The sequence below is a fragment of the Globicephala melas genome, chromosome 9 (assembly GCF_963455315.2).
Source record: "Globicephala melas chromosome 9, mGloMel1.2, whole genome shotgun sequence".
In the NCBI taxonomy this organism is placed as follows: Eukaryota; Metazoa; Chordata; class Mammalia; order Artiodactyla; family Delphinidae; genus Globicephala; species Globicephala melas.
The window spans coordinates 60,731,376-60,748,689 of record NC_083322.1 but is presented as its reverse complement, the minus strand read 5'-3'; the positions used below and the strand labels follow the sequence as shown (position 1 = coordinate 60,748,689).

Below are 17,314 nucleotides of genomic sequence, written 5' to 3'. Positions count from 1 at the left end.
TCAGGTCCTATTTTATTCTGGAACTCAGATTTTTCTGATTTTACAGAATAAAAAAAGAAAATGCTTATTACTTTGTAATTAACTCAGCTCAGTAATGCCTTTAAAGATCAGTTTCAGGCTCCCCTAATTTTCTTACACTCTTTCCTAGGCTCTGTCACACTGATGCACTTGGTAGTTCCCATACACTCTCTGTACTTATCAACTTCACTAATCTCTTTACCTTAGTTCATGCTTTGTACTCTTTGCCTACAACCTGGATAGGCTTCCCTAAAATCTTCACGTATTTAAATCTATCAGACTTTAGAGGACCAACTTAAATGGCATCTTCTTTTTGAGGTTTTTCAGACATGCTTCAGATAGAAGCAATGTTACCCTCTTTCAAAATTCCTAACATTTTCTTTATATAATATCCCTTATTCACCTCAGAGAGCTAAATGCATTTCAGAATTTGGAATCTTTGGGGATGTTAGGAAAATAATGAGCAAATATTATATAACACCTCCAGGAAAAGTCTGAGGTACCATCTTGTAATTAAACACATTAGCATTTCTGCAGTGAAACATATGAATGTTCACAAATAAACAAGAGAAATAAAAACTTTAATAACTTCACGTCAATTCTGAACAGATTTTTTTCTTTTGCCAAATGAGATTATTGTAAATTCATTAAAAAAATTTTTTTGGCTTTTCAGATCTTTAGAGATTTTGAAATGACAGATAAAAGATTCTGGACTACTATTTATTTTCTAGAACATATAATTTCTTATTTTACATTAGCTATCCATGCTCATTATATACCATAAGCTCCACGAGGATCTTTGAGTCATCCTAGCACATCAGCCTTAACTTAGTGCATTAAACATGTACTCAAATCTATATAAAGAAATTATTTCTGAAGCAAATTTAGAAAAAAATTTTTGAAGCAAATATGAGAAAATGTTAAGACTTGATAAACCTGGGTGTTGAATATTCGTTAAATTAACAGTCTCTGTAACAGAGAACTTAAAATGTTTTATGATTCAATTTTCTTCAAATTCCAGAAAATTGCTTTTATCTTTTCTTACCTATTTCAAAAATAGAAAAAACTGAAAAGCTAGTATCTAGCAAAAAGAAACAGCACTCTAGCCATTACAGCTTCCTGAGGCTTATGGTCCAAAAGACATATTAAGTTGAACTATTTCTATGTATCTCAGTTCACATAGAACTTATTTACGCTATATTTTGCCTCCTTGTTCTTTCATTGTAGTAGATTTTTATTCCCAATTGTTATTTTCTATTTATTTGTATCAAGGACGTAAAAAAAGTGATCAACATGCAATGTTAAAAATGAAAAGCCTTGATTAAAGCTTAAGTCAAAACTAACATGTGCAAAAAAAAAAAAAAAAAACTAACATGTGCATTTGAAAACATCACATATTGCATTTGTTAAAAAAAAGGCACTATGTTGAAAAATAACTTAATGATACTAGCAAATCTCTTTCACAGATGTTAATGTAACAATAAAACAGACTATTTACAAGAACCAGCTACAGAACAGAATTCCAGAATTTCACAACTAGAAGGGATCTCCCAGTCCAACACCTCATATGTAAGAGTGTTAAAGTGACTCTCAAGGTCACCGACTAAATGTCACAGAGCCAGAACTACAACAGGCATTCTAATACCGTACTCAGTTCTTTATTCCTTATTCATTTACCAGTATGCCAGATATTCAAATGTTTTTCATTAAATTTTTTGCTATAGCATCATTTTCAAGTTATATAAATAGCTGAAATGTTTCTAGCCACTAGGTACATTATATTCAATTATCTACTGTTCTCAAAAATTTTCTCTATATGTTTACTTTAAGCAGTAAACAATGTTAATATTTCTAACCATTAAAAAAGTATATATATTTACTAGGTAGCTGACAAATATAGCAGAAGCCAACACCAAAACTTAGAAGTAAAGGGATCTGACTTCTAGGTTAATACATTCTCTACATATTTTCACAGGTAGATTTTGAACATGAAATAAGAGAAAATGTCAAAGTGCTTTGAGACTATCAAAAATTCTTTATGCACACAAAGTATTTGTTACTAGATGGGGCCACAGTGACTTTTAAACATAAAATTTAAGGGAGCTCCTCTTAGAAAAAGTGGTAAGAAAATGTTATAAGATTATTTAATATTTAAGCTCTTCTCACGAATGTTAAATTGGCAAGCATCTGTGAGATTACCTGAGATATCATGGATATAGATTTTACTTTTAATGTACAGATTTCATAGAGAACACAAAAACCTTCAAGCCAGCAAAGTGGCTTGCTCTTAGAAATAATATAAACTCAAGCGGGTATGTCTTTTATTTACAACATTAAATCAATTATGTAGAAACAATTTCAGCTCCAAAAAGTATACTGTAGAATTATGTCATACCAGGACAACTAGAAACAGGTGTTCCCATATTGATGAGGCAAAGTGCACATCGAGGAAGGGGTTTTCGACAGCCAGGGCAACTTGTGACTTTAGATTTTGTTGGTGAGCCACTGACACCATACTGACTAAAACCTCTGCCCTGATGGGGCACAGTTGAGCAGCTGTAGGAGATAGACTTTCCACAAAAATTGCAACTCACAAACACCTATAAAACAAATGAAAGGAGAAATAAATATAATGCAAACTTTATGAATAAAATAAATATAAAATAATCAAAGTCTGATCTTAACAAATTACTTTTAAATAATTTTTAAATTTTATTGTGTATTATAGAATAATTTATCTGCTAAGTTGATGAGCTCTCATTTAAGACTTCCACTTAGCAGTTATATTATTTGAATACTTCTTCTCTGTTACCTTTGTTTAGTTATATTCTTCCTAACATCACTGTGATCTACAGAAAAAAATAACAAGGATTTTAGAGTTCACCCTGGGACATTACAAAATATCCCATTATGACTTTTGATACCAAGTTCAATGATATTATCTCCTAAACAAAATTTTCTTGTAAATAAAACTCTCATTTCCTAAGATAAAAAGGAGTTAAGGATCCTATAATAGCTAAAATTTTAGAATAATAGCAATATAAACTGTTCATTACGCCTTTATATTAAACTCCTAGACTCTTGAACACTTATGATATAGATTAGTAACAAATATTATCATGTACTGCTATTTGATTAATACTCAGGTTGTTTTAATACAAACAGTAATTTCTCAAATTTCTAAAATAAGAAAATAGCACCATCCAGTGCTCACATGGAGCATATACCTGATATTTAACGTCTGAACTCAGACACAGTGATTTCACGTCAAGTGCTTTATGTAATAATTGATCTCACATTGCTTTTTTTTTTTTTTTGCGGTACGCAGGCCTCTCACTGCTGTGGCCTCTCTCATTGCGGAGCACAGGCTCCGGACGCACAGGCTCAGCGACCATGGCTCACAGGCCCAGCCGCTCCGTGGCATGTGGGATCTTCCCGGATCAGGGCACGAACCCGTGTACCCTGCATCAGCAGGCGGACTCTCAACAACTGTGCCACCAGGGAAACCCACGTTGCTTTTTTTTAATTGAAGTATAGTTGACTTACAATACTGTGTTAGTTTTAGGTGTACAGCAAAGTTATTCAGTTATATATATACTTTTTCAGATTCTTTTCCATTATAGATTATAACAAAACAGCAAATATATTCCCTATGCTATACAGTAAATCCTTGTGGTTTATTTTATATACAGTGCTGATCTCATGTTTTTTTAAACTACTGCTTAGAGAAAAATAAATTTCTATGTCTAATTAGACATATATACATACATATATATCTATATATATATATATATACTGTTAAAGAAACAACTCCTGCCTTATTACATATAACAGTGAAGAAAGTGTCAATATGTAAGTGGAATGTGTAAGAACATACACTAGTTTAGATTCTGAAAGATCTTGGAATGTATTAGAAATCCTTGGACAACCCTAGGACTGATTTAGGTTTGCCTAAGATGCTCTAGACCTGCTGTGGTTTGCTCTGTGTCAGACTAAAGCCCAAGTCACTGAGATGATTGTTAGGAAGTGGCACGATCGAAAAAACAGGAAGATTAAGGACAAAGTGCACTCTGGGATAGATAAAGACATGGGAACTCAACATGAGCAAAAGAATGAGTATATTGATAACAATTTATTAAATTGAACCCTCAATTTACCCTACATAACATGCTGTAAACACTTCTATTTTTTGGCTGGGCTATTAGGTACATGTTACAATTTGATTCTCTCCAAAACAATGTACTTACCTGTGCTAAAGGCTTAGAACTGGGATCCAACTTACTCCTGTGAATATCAAATTCAGCTCGTTTGTGCCAAAACCTCCAGGCATCTAATAAATTTCTATAATTCTCAATCCAGTACTGAACTCTTTCATCTTTAAGAACATCTAAGGGAGAGCCCTAAAAAGAAAACATGAATTATTTCAGTTTTTAAAATTTTCCTGGGTAAGCCTGAAGATTCTAGGCAACACGCGAGTATGTGTCATATGGGAAGAAACAGGCCTCTTTTTTTGCCAAAAGCTGGCTCCTAATGAGGATACAGATAAAATAACTGATGGAAGCTTCATTAATTTACTTTAAGCTGGCCTCTACCAACGACATAAATATGCACTGTATATGCCATTATATCCTGCCAGGGAAATGTAATTTTCTACCTCTTATTTAGGTGTAAATACCTAAGAGCAATCAATTCACCTTCCTAGTTGAATGCAATAAAAAAAGACGCAAATGTTTTTTGTCGCAACAATTAAAACCTCTAGGTTCACAAAATATATTTACTATCTCATCTAAATACACACCAAAATTGCTCAATCACATTTAAAAATAATACTGAGCTTGGTCCTTCATATCTAGCAATGTATTGTGGATTAAGATGCTATTTTTGTATACCTATTTATCTAAAAGTTAAAACTGCCTATTCTCTCCCTCACCTTCAATTAAAACATATATTTATCACCTTCAAATTAAAAAAAAAAAAAAGAAGAAAGAAAGAAAAAAACCAACACTGAACCAAAAATTTTTAGTTCTTTTGCCCCTAGGCCACAGTGAAAAGGAACAATTCCTTTTCCTTAAATTTACTTTAGATTCCTTCTCATTAAGAACTTCAATTTTTTTGCCACTAAGACTTTTCCTAGAGCTGTATTTTCCCTGGCAGCTGTGACATTCCACATTTCACCTACGCTTGCTTTGGGTTTTCGCAGAATGCTTTTAGCTCTGTTGAGGATATTGTCCTTATCTTCACATGATGAAGAAAGTAGAGAAAGCCTCTACCTCCCATGATGCTACGGCCATTAATTTAAAGCCAAGTTTTTCCAGTTCTGTTTGGGGGCCACAGAGAAAGTAAAATGTCAGAGGCAACTTAGCATGCATCTTATGGAAAAAGGGAAGAAACCTATAACAGCTAATAAAGACAATCTACCTTTAGACATTCCATCAAAATAGAAGCATATCTTTCACCTAGTAATTAAGTATTAATTTCAATTACTAGAGTTAAATTTAGCTAAAAGAACATGTGAAAAACTCATAGTTGACAACTTCATTTCTTAAAAAATAAACTACTACAGTCCTAATTATGACCAACTAGGCAGAACTAAGTACTAAAGTATAATACGATCCCTGATTTAAAAAGAAAATTCACAGAAAAATCAGAAATCTTCATACCCCACTCTTTCCCCTTCCACGGCAGTGAGGATAAACTACGAAATAATCTGGTCAATATTTGGTAAGTCTTCTCTAGAACCGCCCCAATAAAACTTAAAATCAAGGTCTGAAAAAGTCTACAGAGAAAACAGTTCAGAGATTAAGTCTGACCAAATTAAAATTAGAAGAGCTTGGGAAATGCCATGGGCTTCCCACAGTAACAAAATGTAAGACCTAAGTGATCAGCAAGTAACTAAACTTCCAAAAGCATTAACCAACATTCTTCAGAAAAAAGGAAAAGAACCTAGATGTCTATAATATACTGCAAACAATGGCCAGTATTCAATAAAAAAATCACTAGACATATAAAGAAACAGGTAAATGTGTTTCAAAGTAAAGGAAAAAAGCAGTCAATAGAACTAAACCTTAAATAGCCCTTATGTTAGAGTAAGCAAAGATCTAAATGCAGCTATTATTCAGACTTAGGGGAAAATAGTGTTTTAATTAGTAAACAGATAGGGCTCTGAGCTGAAAAATATAAACTATAAAAAAATGGAGACTCTGGAACTAAAAAGTACAATAACTGAAATTAAAGAATTCCCTGGAAAACCTAACATCAGATAGAAGGTGACAGAATAACCAATTAACAAATCAAAAGAATTTATCCAATTTGAAGAACAGAAGAAAAAAGATGAAAGGAAAATAAACAGAGCCTCAGATATCTGTGGGATAATATCAAATGGTTTAATATACGTGCAGTAATAGTCCAAGAAGGGGAATGAGATTGAGGCAGAAAAAAATATTTAGAGAAATAATGCTTGAAGACTTCCCAAATCTGATGAAAAACACTGACTTGCAGATCCAAGAACCTCAGTGAATCACAAGCAGGATAAAAAGAACCACAACTACGCTTCAAAAGAAAATCTTGAAAGCAGCCCAAGGAAAAATGAAGCATTACATAGGGAAACCAAGGATAGTAATATGTGACTTCTCATCAGAAACAATGGAGGCCAGAACACTGTGAAACCACGTCTTTGAAATGCTGAAAGAAAATGAGTGAAATAGACATTTTCAATTAAAAGTAGGCTGAGAGAATCTGTCCCCAGTAAATGTGAACTATAAGAAATGCTAAAGAGAAAGACCAAAGGGAAACAGTATGAGATGGAATTTGAGTCTCTGGTAAGGAATAAACAGTACCAGGCATGGTAAATAATAAATATAAAAGCCCATGTTTTCATTCTTCACATAATCTACATAAAAGACAACTGACTGTTCAAAGCAAAAATAATAACACTAAGTTGGAGTTTACAATGGATGTAGAAGCAAAATACAAGACAATAGGACAAAGGAGGGGGATTTGTAAATGGAATTACACTGTTGTAACATGAAATATGAAGCAAAAAGCGGAAAGTGTCAGGTGTGAGGTAAGAAAGAGAAAAGGTGAAGTAGGAAGCATGATGTATCAGGTGTGAAATGTAAAGTAAGAGGAGGTAAAATGCTGACTGATGAGTTAAGGATGCATATTGTTAGACCTATAGCAACTACTCAAAAGAAGATAATGAAAAGGGGTATAGCTAAAAATCTAATAGATAAAGTGAAATACTAAAATATTCAATTAGCCCAAAAGAAGGCAAGAAAGGAACAGAAAAACAAAAGGAAGAAGAAAAAGCAAAATAGAAAACTAATAGCAAGATGATAGACTAAATCTTGACCATATAAATATAAATGGAGGGAACTTCTCAATTCAAAGGCAGCTGATCATCAGACTAGATTTTTTTTTAAAGCAAGATTCAATTACACGCCACATTTTCCATTTTATGGAAATGGATTCAATTACACGCCACAGCCCTCTCACCGCTGTGGCCTCTCCCGTTGCGGAGCACAGGCTCCGGATGCGCAGGCTCAGCGGCCATGGCTCACGGGCCCAGCCTCTCCGCGGCATGTGGGATCTTCCCGGACCGGGGCACAAACCCGTGTCCCCTGCATCAGCAGGCAGACTCTCAACCACTGCGCCACCAGGGAAGCCCTACACACCGCATTTTAAATGTATTTTATAAACCTTGTTAAGAGGTTACCGACCATTTGCATTCCATAGCCATACATCTACAGCTTGGTTTAACAAATGTGAACTCATTTCAGTAAGAAAACAATGATACCTTATGCTATAGAAGGACACCTTTTCTTCCATGGTCAGTGGCCTGTTACCTTAGGGTAAGTTTACATTGTGGTTTGTGGGCCAATCAATATCTACTTTTGTTCATAAGAAGGTAGGGTGGCGGAAGGGGGCATTTTACTTTGCTTAGCCAGTATGCAGCATGCTATCATATTGTATAAAAGGATAAGGACAGGAAAGAGAACACTAAGAAGGATAAGATTAGCTGGAGGGCCACAGGAAATCTCAGGAAAAAGCTCTAAAATGTCACCATATTTCCAACAAAAGCAAAGTAGTAGGGAATCTTTGCCAGGAATCCATTTTTAACCACTGGACAGTAAAAACTGAGAGAAAATAGATGACCAATTATAGCAAATCATGCCCATTTAATAAATGAGGAAATGAGATAATAAAAGGGAATAATGAGAATTAAGAGAGCTGTGTGCAACTTGCCTTCTGTATTTCAAGAAAAATGTATAGTAATTCAGATCTGGGAAAGGCAATCTCTTTGTAGAAGGTGCTGTTCTGTCAACAACTGGAGAAAACGAAGAGAGGTGTCTCTGCTCCGTTTGAGCTTTACATAAATTCAAGACTGACACTTCTCAAAGTGAAAGGAAAACCCAGATAACCCAATGCAGGAGGCTTAGGGATGTAAGGTAAGGCAGAAGTCCTGTAGATCAAGTGATTTAAAGCTAAACGTCTTCTAAAGATCGTCAGCAAGCAACAGGGCATATCCACTCAGTGAGGGAAGAAAATACAGAAGGCTAAGCATTTTTTTTTTCCTTAAAATATTGCTGCCACCAGGTTGCGCTAACCTGTAACATGCAGTAACTTGCTGTTTGTACATCTCCAGTTCGGTCAACATAACTCTCCATTAAGTCCACTCCATCTTTAGTAAGGCCTGTAAGCAGTATTCCTTCCAAATTTCCAGCCTCTTTCATTTCATTGGTCAACTTTTCGATGTACCTATTTAACTGGAAAATTCAAAGTGATTTTTCTAAAGCAATCCATTTGACTATTTGTATTTTCTGCTTCATAAATTCTACATTTGAAACAATTTTACTCTTAAGGGAAAACAGTTTAAAACAAAAGCCCGTGTAAAAATCTAGATATGTGATCTCTAAGAAGTCTGCATCTATTATAAATTACAATACAGCATTCATGATCATTTAAAATATTTTTTTAAAAAGGCAAGGTATTTACAATCTTTTGATAATTGTTCTATAAAAGATCCACAGAGGGTTTACTATTTTAAATTTAAAGAGAACTGTCCTTATTATTTTGCAAAGTTATTGATGTCTATTATACAGTACGAAGTAATAAAGTCACAGAATCTGAGTTGGAAGGGAACTTCAAGATTACCAACAATAACCATTTCTTGTATTATATATAGGATGGATAAACATTAAGGTCCTACTGTATAGCTCAGGAAACTATATTCAATATCCTCCTGTGATAAACCATAATGGAAAACAATATGAAAAGGAATACATATAGGTATAACTGAGTCACTTTGCTGTATAGCAGAAATTAATGCAACACTGTAAAACAACAGTACTTCAATAAAATTTAAAAAAAGAACTTGTAAATCTCTTTTGGGATTTTGATCTATAAAGCTTTTTGATCTATAAAGCTTTACAATCTTATCCTAAACAAACACAAAAACAAACCATTTCTTATAAGGTCTTGCCTGACTTTATCCTACCCCAAACTCTAGCCAAGATGGCTTTATGTTCCCCAGCACTTTCTCATTATTGTAGTACTCAGCACAACATATTACTAGTTGCTTATGTGCATTTCTCTCTCACTATCTACATAGCATATTCACCTACTAGCTGTTTATTGTATTAAAAACTGAAGGAATCCTTTGATAGCATCACTAAGAGGTGAGTTTAACATCTTTATCTACTGATTAATCTCACTCACCACAGCAAAATTAAACTAAAATATTAAGTCAGCATTTTTTTAAGTATAGTTGGTTTACAATGTTTTTAGTTTCAGGTGTACAGCAAAGTGATTCAGTTATACACATATATATCTATCCTTTTTCAGATTATTTTCCCTTATAAATTATTACAAGATATTGAGTATAGTTCCCTGTGCTATACAGTAGGTCCTTGTTAAATCAGCATTCTTAAATAAGTAAACTTAGGTATGATACATGTTTATAATAGCTCAATCTAATAAGAAATTATTACCTCACTTTTTAGAAGAATTTATATATAAACCTCACAGATACATATTTATACATAAAGATTAGTTTCTTAATCCAGTGACAGTAAATATATATATATATTTTTTTGCGGTACGCGGGCCTCTCACTATTGTGGCCTCTCCCGTTGCGGAGCACAGGCTCCGGATGCGCAGGCTCAGCGGCCATGGCTCATGGGCCCAGCCGCTCCGTGGCATGTGGGATCTTCCCGGACCGGGGCACGAACCCGTGTCCCCTGCATCAGCAGGCGGACTCCCAACCACTGCGCCGCCAGGGAAGCCCGACAGTAAATATTAATCACTTTAAACATGGAATTAAATCAGTTCTTACCTGACTATCACTAAGAAATTTACAAGCAAATGCCACTCTGTCACGTACCGCAACTTTGTTTTCATACTGAAAAGAAGAGAAAAAGCAAGGAGTTACTTTCGGGTGCTATGAGTTATAAATTTTTGCAGACTAGGTATTGTATACCTAATATATATTTTGATTTTCAAATGTATTAATAGGTTACTGTGTATATACTGGCAGAGCCACTGATCACCTAAGATGTTTTTCTTAATGTAACTCTCAGGAAACTCAGTGTTAAGGTTATTGTCCGTAGAAAGTAAAGATTTACCTCTTAAACTGACCAATTTAGTTTAAAACAATTCCAGTTCTGTCTTATATAACTTTAACATAAAACAGAAGCAATGGTGAACAGTTTATCAAATTTAAGATGCCATGTAGTCCTTTCATCATAGAAATTAATTTTAGTGAAACTGAGGAAATCTTTCCTTGGCTTCTAAGTTAATCAACAAGTCTAGGAAATCTATGAATGGCCAGTAAAAATACCAGCTCAGGATTTAGAAAGAATATCAATACATGTTTCTAAACACAAAATTTTAAAACATACTTTATAAGTAAATAGACACACTTTTGTGGCTATTGTAAAATACTCTTATATAGGTGGTTTGTGGCAAAATAAGAGGCATTATGATAAATTCTTAAATTTTTGTATACTTGTCAATAATGTAAAATACTATTTTGAAAAGTGTTTACTATAAATGTAGAAAGATACAATTAATTTTGTGATAAGTAAAAAATAGTTTAAGGGTAGATAAAGGATCCTATTTCCACTGAAGTCTTCCATGAAATATAGTTTTCCTCCTTTAAACGTAAGTTCACTTCAGTTGATACCTTAGTGTGTTTTCTCAATTATAAAATATGGTTCTGCCCTAAAAAGGGGATATATTTCATACAAATTAGATTTAACTCTTAGACTATGTTGCATGTATTACAATTTTGATCTGGAAAGAGTTATAAATATTCTCTGTCCCATTTTACAGCTGAAAAAACTAAAACCCCCAAAAGTTAACTGACCAGCTAAGGTAACTGTGGCAGAGCAAGGACTCAGACCTTTACCTTCTGATTTCCCAATTCAAAACTTTTCACTAGATTACTATAACTTAATAATTTTTTAAAAAGAACAATGATAACTATCATTATTTACATATAAAGTATAATCAGGGACACTTCTGAAACAGCTTGGAAATATCAATATAAACTTCCTACTCAAGATATGATATCCCTTACTTATTTAGGTGTAAGAAAAGAAGGTATTTTTAATAGGTCACTTAATTGAAAATACAGAAGTTTAACATTTAGACAATATACTTCTCTATCAATTTAAAATCTGAACAATCCATTTCTTTTTCTAGTCTTCATTGTCCTCTACCACTTCCTAAAAGTATCATTTTATTTCTTCAAGATGCAACATTTAAAGTCTTCCGTTTAACAACAGAGAGTAATAATTGTAAAAACAAAACAAAAAAACCCCAACATGCTCTTGGATATTAATCTGAAGTGGTTAGAAAGGTTCAATAGTAATTCGTTAAAAGTAATGAACAAAACACATACAGAATTGTCAAAATGGACACTAACAACATTTATTAACATATTCATTCATTTATCTCAATAAAATACATGTTTTTATAAATTCTTTGGAACTGACATTTAAATCAATTATCAATGTGTATTTTATAATATTGGGTTGGCCAAAAAGTTCCCTCAGTTTTTAAGTAAAAGTTGACACATTTTTCATTTTCACCAAGAACTTTATTGAACAATGTATTCACTATTTTGTTCTACTACCTTCTGCCATTTTTCAGGCAACTTCATAATTCCATCTTCCCAAAACTTTTTATCTTTTTGAACTAAGAACTGTTCCAGGTGCCTATTACAGTCACAATACAATCTAACAAAATTGTTTCGAATGAAGTTAAAAGTGCTACTAGAGCCATCTTACAGAAAAAAATGAACAAACTTTTTAGCCAACCCAATAAATGCTACAATTGCAAAAAAAAAATAGAAATACATTTTGCCTTAGAAGGTTCTTCTCAGGGCTAGAAAGAAGCCCAACAAATGCCAAGAAAGTTGTGGGACTAAGGTGAAGCTTAAAACACAATAACTAAAACTGATAAGCAACCCTCACTTCTTTCTTTCTGCACTTTGTGATAAAGAACCTATTTGGTGATGTGTTCATAAGTGATTAAAGCAGGAGAGGAAAAAAAAAAACAAAAAGCAATGAAAAGACCAAATAGTGAAAAAATAAAATAGTCCACTGTAAGTAGTGTGATCATATAATTTATCCTCCAATCTGGTACATGTCTGTGAATGACAAATACTAACTCAGACAAGATACATGGTTATCCTGACCATAACTGATCATGTATTGATTTACTTAATTAAGAAAAAGGCCAAAAACAAAAACATCATACACACATTTAAAAGATTATATTTCAATATAATATGCATGTTTCTATAGTTGTAGAGTTCTAGAGCTCAGTTCCTAAGCTAAAGGATAAAATCTTATTCCTCCAATGTCCGTAAATTATATCATTAAAACCATTAAAAAAAAATCAAGTTCAGTTTGCTATCGGCTAACTCCAAATGTTTAAGATACCTTATTTTAAACAATATAAAATGCATCGAAATATGACATTATTTTATGCAACTGACATTTGAAAATTTTAACAAAATTAGATTAAAAATTCCTATCTTAAAAGGAGAGTCTCATGAAACAGAAATTAGCTTACCAATACTCCATCATAAGATCCTGTTTCACTTGTCAGAAATGCAAACATGACACACAGATACGGGTTGTTTAACTGTAATCGTAAAGTGCTGCACATTTCTCTCCAAAGTGAGTTCTTCTCATCTGTATAACCCGATAAAGCCATTGCTACCACATTAAGATTCAGATCACCTGCATATTAAAAAGAGACAGCTAATCAAAGTAATCAAAAGCTTAATGTCTCCTAGTTCTTCAACCATAACAAATAAAGATCAGAGGGTGAATTTGCCCCCCAGAAAAATAAGACCATTAGAATAAGGGTTTTGACACAGACTAGAATATCTGGCAAGAACCACAAGCAAAAATTTCCATTTTTATAAAACTTCTACCCATATTGCAAATCCTGTGCAGGACAAGCACATCTTTTAATTCTCAAGTTTTCATCCCAGACAGATTCCTACACAGTATGTTAGCTTAGGACCTAAATGAAGAGTAGTGAAGCAATACTATCAGAATCATTGCCAACTTCATGAACAAGTTAATTTATGTGGAGATGTTTCAAAGTGTTGATAGTAAATATTATTGTATCTCAGGACTACAATTTTCAAAATCATTTGTTTTCCTATTCCTACATATATAATGCTCATGCTTATGTATATGTTTTATCAGCAAAGTACTGAAAGCCAATATTTCAGCATTCTTATTATAGTATTATACTTTTAATTTTTCTAGGACCAAATTAACTATTATTATAGTATTATACTTTTAATTTTTCCAGGAAAAATTAACTATCAGAATGATCACAGAACTGTATTTAGACATAATTGCAACAAAGCATTTGTTACCGATAGTCTTTTAAACATTTGTTCTTAGCAGTTTATACGGCTGCTGATGAGCTGCTAGCCTGGCAGTCAGCCCTACGGCTGCCTAGCCATCTAACATTAAGTTTAGCTTCAAAAGAGAAAATTAAATTCATCTTTAGCTTTTACTCTTAAGTGTTTTCTACATTTATTATAGCAACTTTATTAGGTTTCTTGATCCTAATCATTTACTCTTTTTTTTCCAAATAAAACAGCATTTCCCACTTTATGTTCTTAATAGCCTGTTCCTCATTTCTATAAACATTTTCCCCAAGTTATTTTGTGCCTGCTTCCTGTGCTTACTCTGTTAAAGTCTTTTTTCTTTCTTCCCTTCTTTCTTCCTCTTTCTTTCTCTCTCTCTCCCCCCACCCCGCTCTTTTTCTTTCCTTCTTTCCTTTCCTTCTCTCTCTCCCCCCTCTCTCTCTCTCCCTCCTTCCCTCCCTCCCTTCCTTTCATTTTTTTAACATCTTTATTGGAGTATAATTGCTTTACAATGGTGTGTTAGTTTCTGCTTTATAACAAAGTGAATCAGCTATACATATACATATATCCCCATTTCTCCTCCCTCTTGCATCTCCCTGCCACCCTCCCTATCCCACCCTCTAGGTGGTCACAAAGCACCGAGCTGATCTCCCTGTGCTATGCGGCTGCTTCCCACTAGCTATCTATTTTACATTTGGTAGTATATATATGTCCATGCCACTCTCTCACTTCGTCCCCAGCTTACCCTTCCCCCTCCCCATGTCCTTAACTCCATTCTCTATGCCTGCATCTTTATTCCTGTCCTGCCCCTAGGTTCTTCAGAACCTTTTTTTTTGTTTTAGATTCCAAATATATGTGTTAGCATACGGTATTTGTTTTACTCTTTCTGACTTTAACACTAAGAAACAACAACAAAGGAATATCTTCTTTGAATCCTGCTTAGAACAATTTATCTCCAAATGGAAAGGAATATTTGATTCACAGAAATCTTTTCTCCAGTCCTCAACCAGGTTATTCAAATCACTGAAAAGATACTTTTCCCCTATTGTTAGTATGGGTGTTTAAATCTAACACCAAATTTTCCAGGTACACAAGACAAGGATTATCATGCTCTAAGGTCACAGTAAAATTAGAATTAGAAATGGCTTTAAATATCAATTCTTTTTTCCATCACCACATATCTTCTACTGCACTCTCAAATGGGGAAGACTTATACTAGAGCAAAACTAAAGGAAAAGAGGGCAATCTGGGCAAAACATTAGCTTTTTCAACTTTTAGACTGCAAGTAAATATATTACAGTTAATTTCAGGTGTTTTTCCTATGGTACCACAGAACTGTAGTAGCTTCAAAATGGACCAGCAAATAAAAATTAAGTATTCTGAATACTCATAAATAATTCGGCCGGGTGTATTAAAAACTGATAGGTATATATACATCTTGAAGTGAAATATTCCCAATAAGAAAAAAACTGAATTCCTGGATTAAGATTTATTTCTCTGAGTTTTCTCTTGCAAAATGTCAGGGTGAAAACTTTATCACATATCTTTGTTTCTTTTCAAAAAAATATTAAATGGAAACTATGTTCAAATCAGCAGACTCAAGTAGAAACACTTTTGCATATCAAAGTATGATTTTTATAAGAATCTATGTTAGTCTAACTAAAAGTGTCATTCAGTTTCCTAAAAGTCAACCAAAAACCATACAAAAAATAAAGCATAAACTAAAATACACTCAAATGTTTGCCATAAAAATGCCTGCAAACTAAAGTAGTCCTAATCTCCAAGAAAATACATTTTTTAAATGTATGTGAACTATCTTCAAGGAAAGAACACTGAAATGAACACACTTGAGTATTCCTTATAATATTAAGAAGACAATTAAGACATTTCCTTTTTCAATAAACAAAAGGGATGGACTAAACATTTACTTTAATAGACACAGTTCTGTGCTAATTTCTCTTTCAAAAAAATTTACCAAAAATATTGATTAGAGTTTTAACAATTATCAGCATCTTTTCTTTCAAGGATTCTAAGAACGGCAAATATCTTATTATATAACCCAATACCTTTTTCTGAAGATGCCCCTTCATTCAGGATCTGGATTGCTCGTCGAATATCCAAGTTGAACAATGCCACAGCGGCAGCTCTCTCCCATTCCCCTTCTTGTACAAGGGAGTTCAAAAATGGCCCCACGTCGACATCCGTTCCTTTCTTTATCCACCCACAAAGCTGTAAAGCTAAGATTCTCTCTTCATTTAAATTCTGAATATCAGTTTGCTTATCCAACCCACTCCAATTATGTCTGCTGCTTTCTACCATTCCTAAAAAGAAAAACATCTTTATATTATTGTTTATTAGTTTTTGAAATGTGTTTGGAAAATAAGTCAGTTTTACATAGGACTATTTCAACATTAGATTTTAAATATTCAGCTTCTCAGCCACAATTTCATGATAGCATAAGTATAAAACATGCCACAAACAAAACACATTTTACATGTTGCTAAGTACAAACTTCCCCGAGTTACCAGAAAGAGCTGTGGGACTAACAGTCAATGCTTGATGGGTGGCTATGTGAGTCACTGCTTCAGAGCAGCCTCCCTGACCACCTAATCTAAAATAGGGTGCCACCTGTATTATCTAACTAACCATTGGTTCCTCTATGTCCTTTAGCACTAACATAAGCTCCCATATTTTATTTAATTTATTTTCAGTCTTATCTCTTCTCCTACTAGAACATAAGCTCTTACTAGAACATACGCTCCAAAAGGGCTGGCATCTTTTCTTTTTTTATTTGAAAGGTATCCCCAGTGTTTGAGATTCGATACTCACACTCTCTCCCTCCCCCTTCTGCCACTCTATGTATGAATATATACATCTATATGAAAAAAATGAGATCAAAAACATCAAAGTACTTTGAAATGTTAAGTACTAAGCTAAAATACAACAGGAATTATTTGAAGGTTCTCCCCCCTTACTAAACCAGGAGACTTTAGGGCCTCATTTTCTTTTCACAAGGAATTTAAATAATTCTTGTAACATTACTTAGATTGCAATCAAGGCAGCTGATCCTAACGGGAGGATAATTTCACGTAAGATGATACTTGGTGCCAAATTAAGGTAAAAGAAAGATGAAACTTAAGGACTCTATTAATTGCAACTCAAATTCTTAAAAGTTCTAGAAAGTTTTACCATCAAAATTGTCAATTATCTGTTCTTATTTTAACGAAAAGGATTTTCAGAATAAACTGAATTAGGAAGCAAGAATGTCCAACATTACAAATGTCTTTTATTAGTAGTAATTTACACTTGTAATTTACAGCATCCTACATTTATACAGTTACATATAATACAGTAATTATACATTTGTAGGGACTTCCCTGGTGGCGCAGTGGTTTA

The 17,314-nt window shown here is 33.6% G+C and overlaps 1 protein-coding gene across 14 annotated transcripts in view; it reads right to left on the bottom strand.

Moving 5' to 3' along the window:
• The window catches only part of MIOS (meiosis regulator for oocyte development), a 50,767-nt gene that overhangs the window by 13,666 nt on the left and 19,787 nt on the right, over positions 1 to 17,314 (bottom strand). For all 14 annotated transcript variants that reach the window (XR_011377730.1, XR_009565096.2, XR_009565089.2 and 11 more), the window contains 6 exons: positions 15,985 to 16,239; positions 13,099 to 13,268; positions 10,352 to 10,417; positions 8,625 to 8,783; positions 4,266 to 4,418; positions 2,414 to 2,618 (listed from right to left, as the gene is read on the bottom strand). Coding sequence is in view for 1 of the 14 variants with exons in the window: in XM_030857212.3 (XP_030713072.2) it covers positions 2,414 to 2,618; positions 4,266 to 4,418; positions 8,625 to 8,783; positions 10,352 to 10,417; positions 13,099 to 13,268; positions 15,985 to 16,239 (1,008 nt within the window). In the remaining 13 variants the exon portion in view is untranslated. The remainder of the gene's footprint in view (positions 1 to 2,413; positions 2,619 to 4,265; positions 4,419 to 8,624; positions 8,784 to 10,351; positions 10,418 to 13,098; positions 13,269 to 15,984; positions 16,240 to 17,314) is intronic.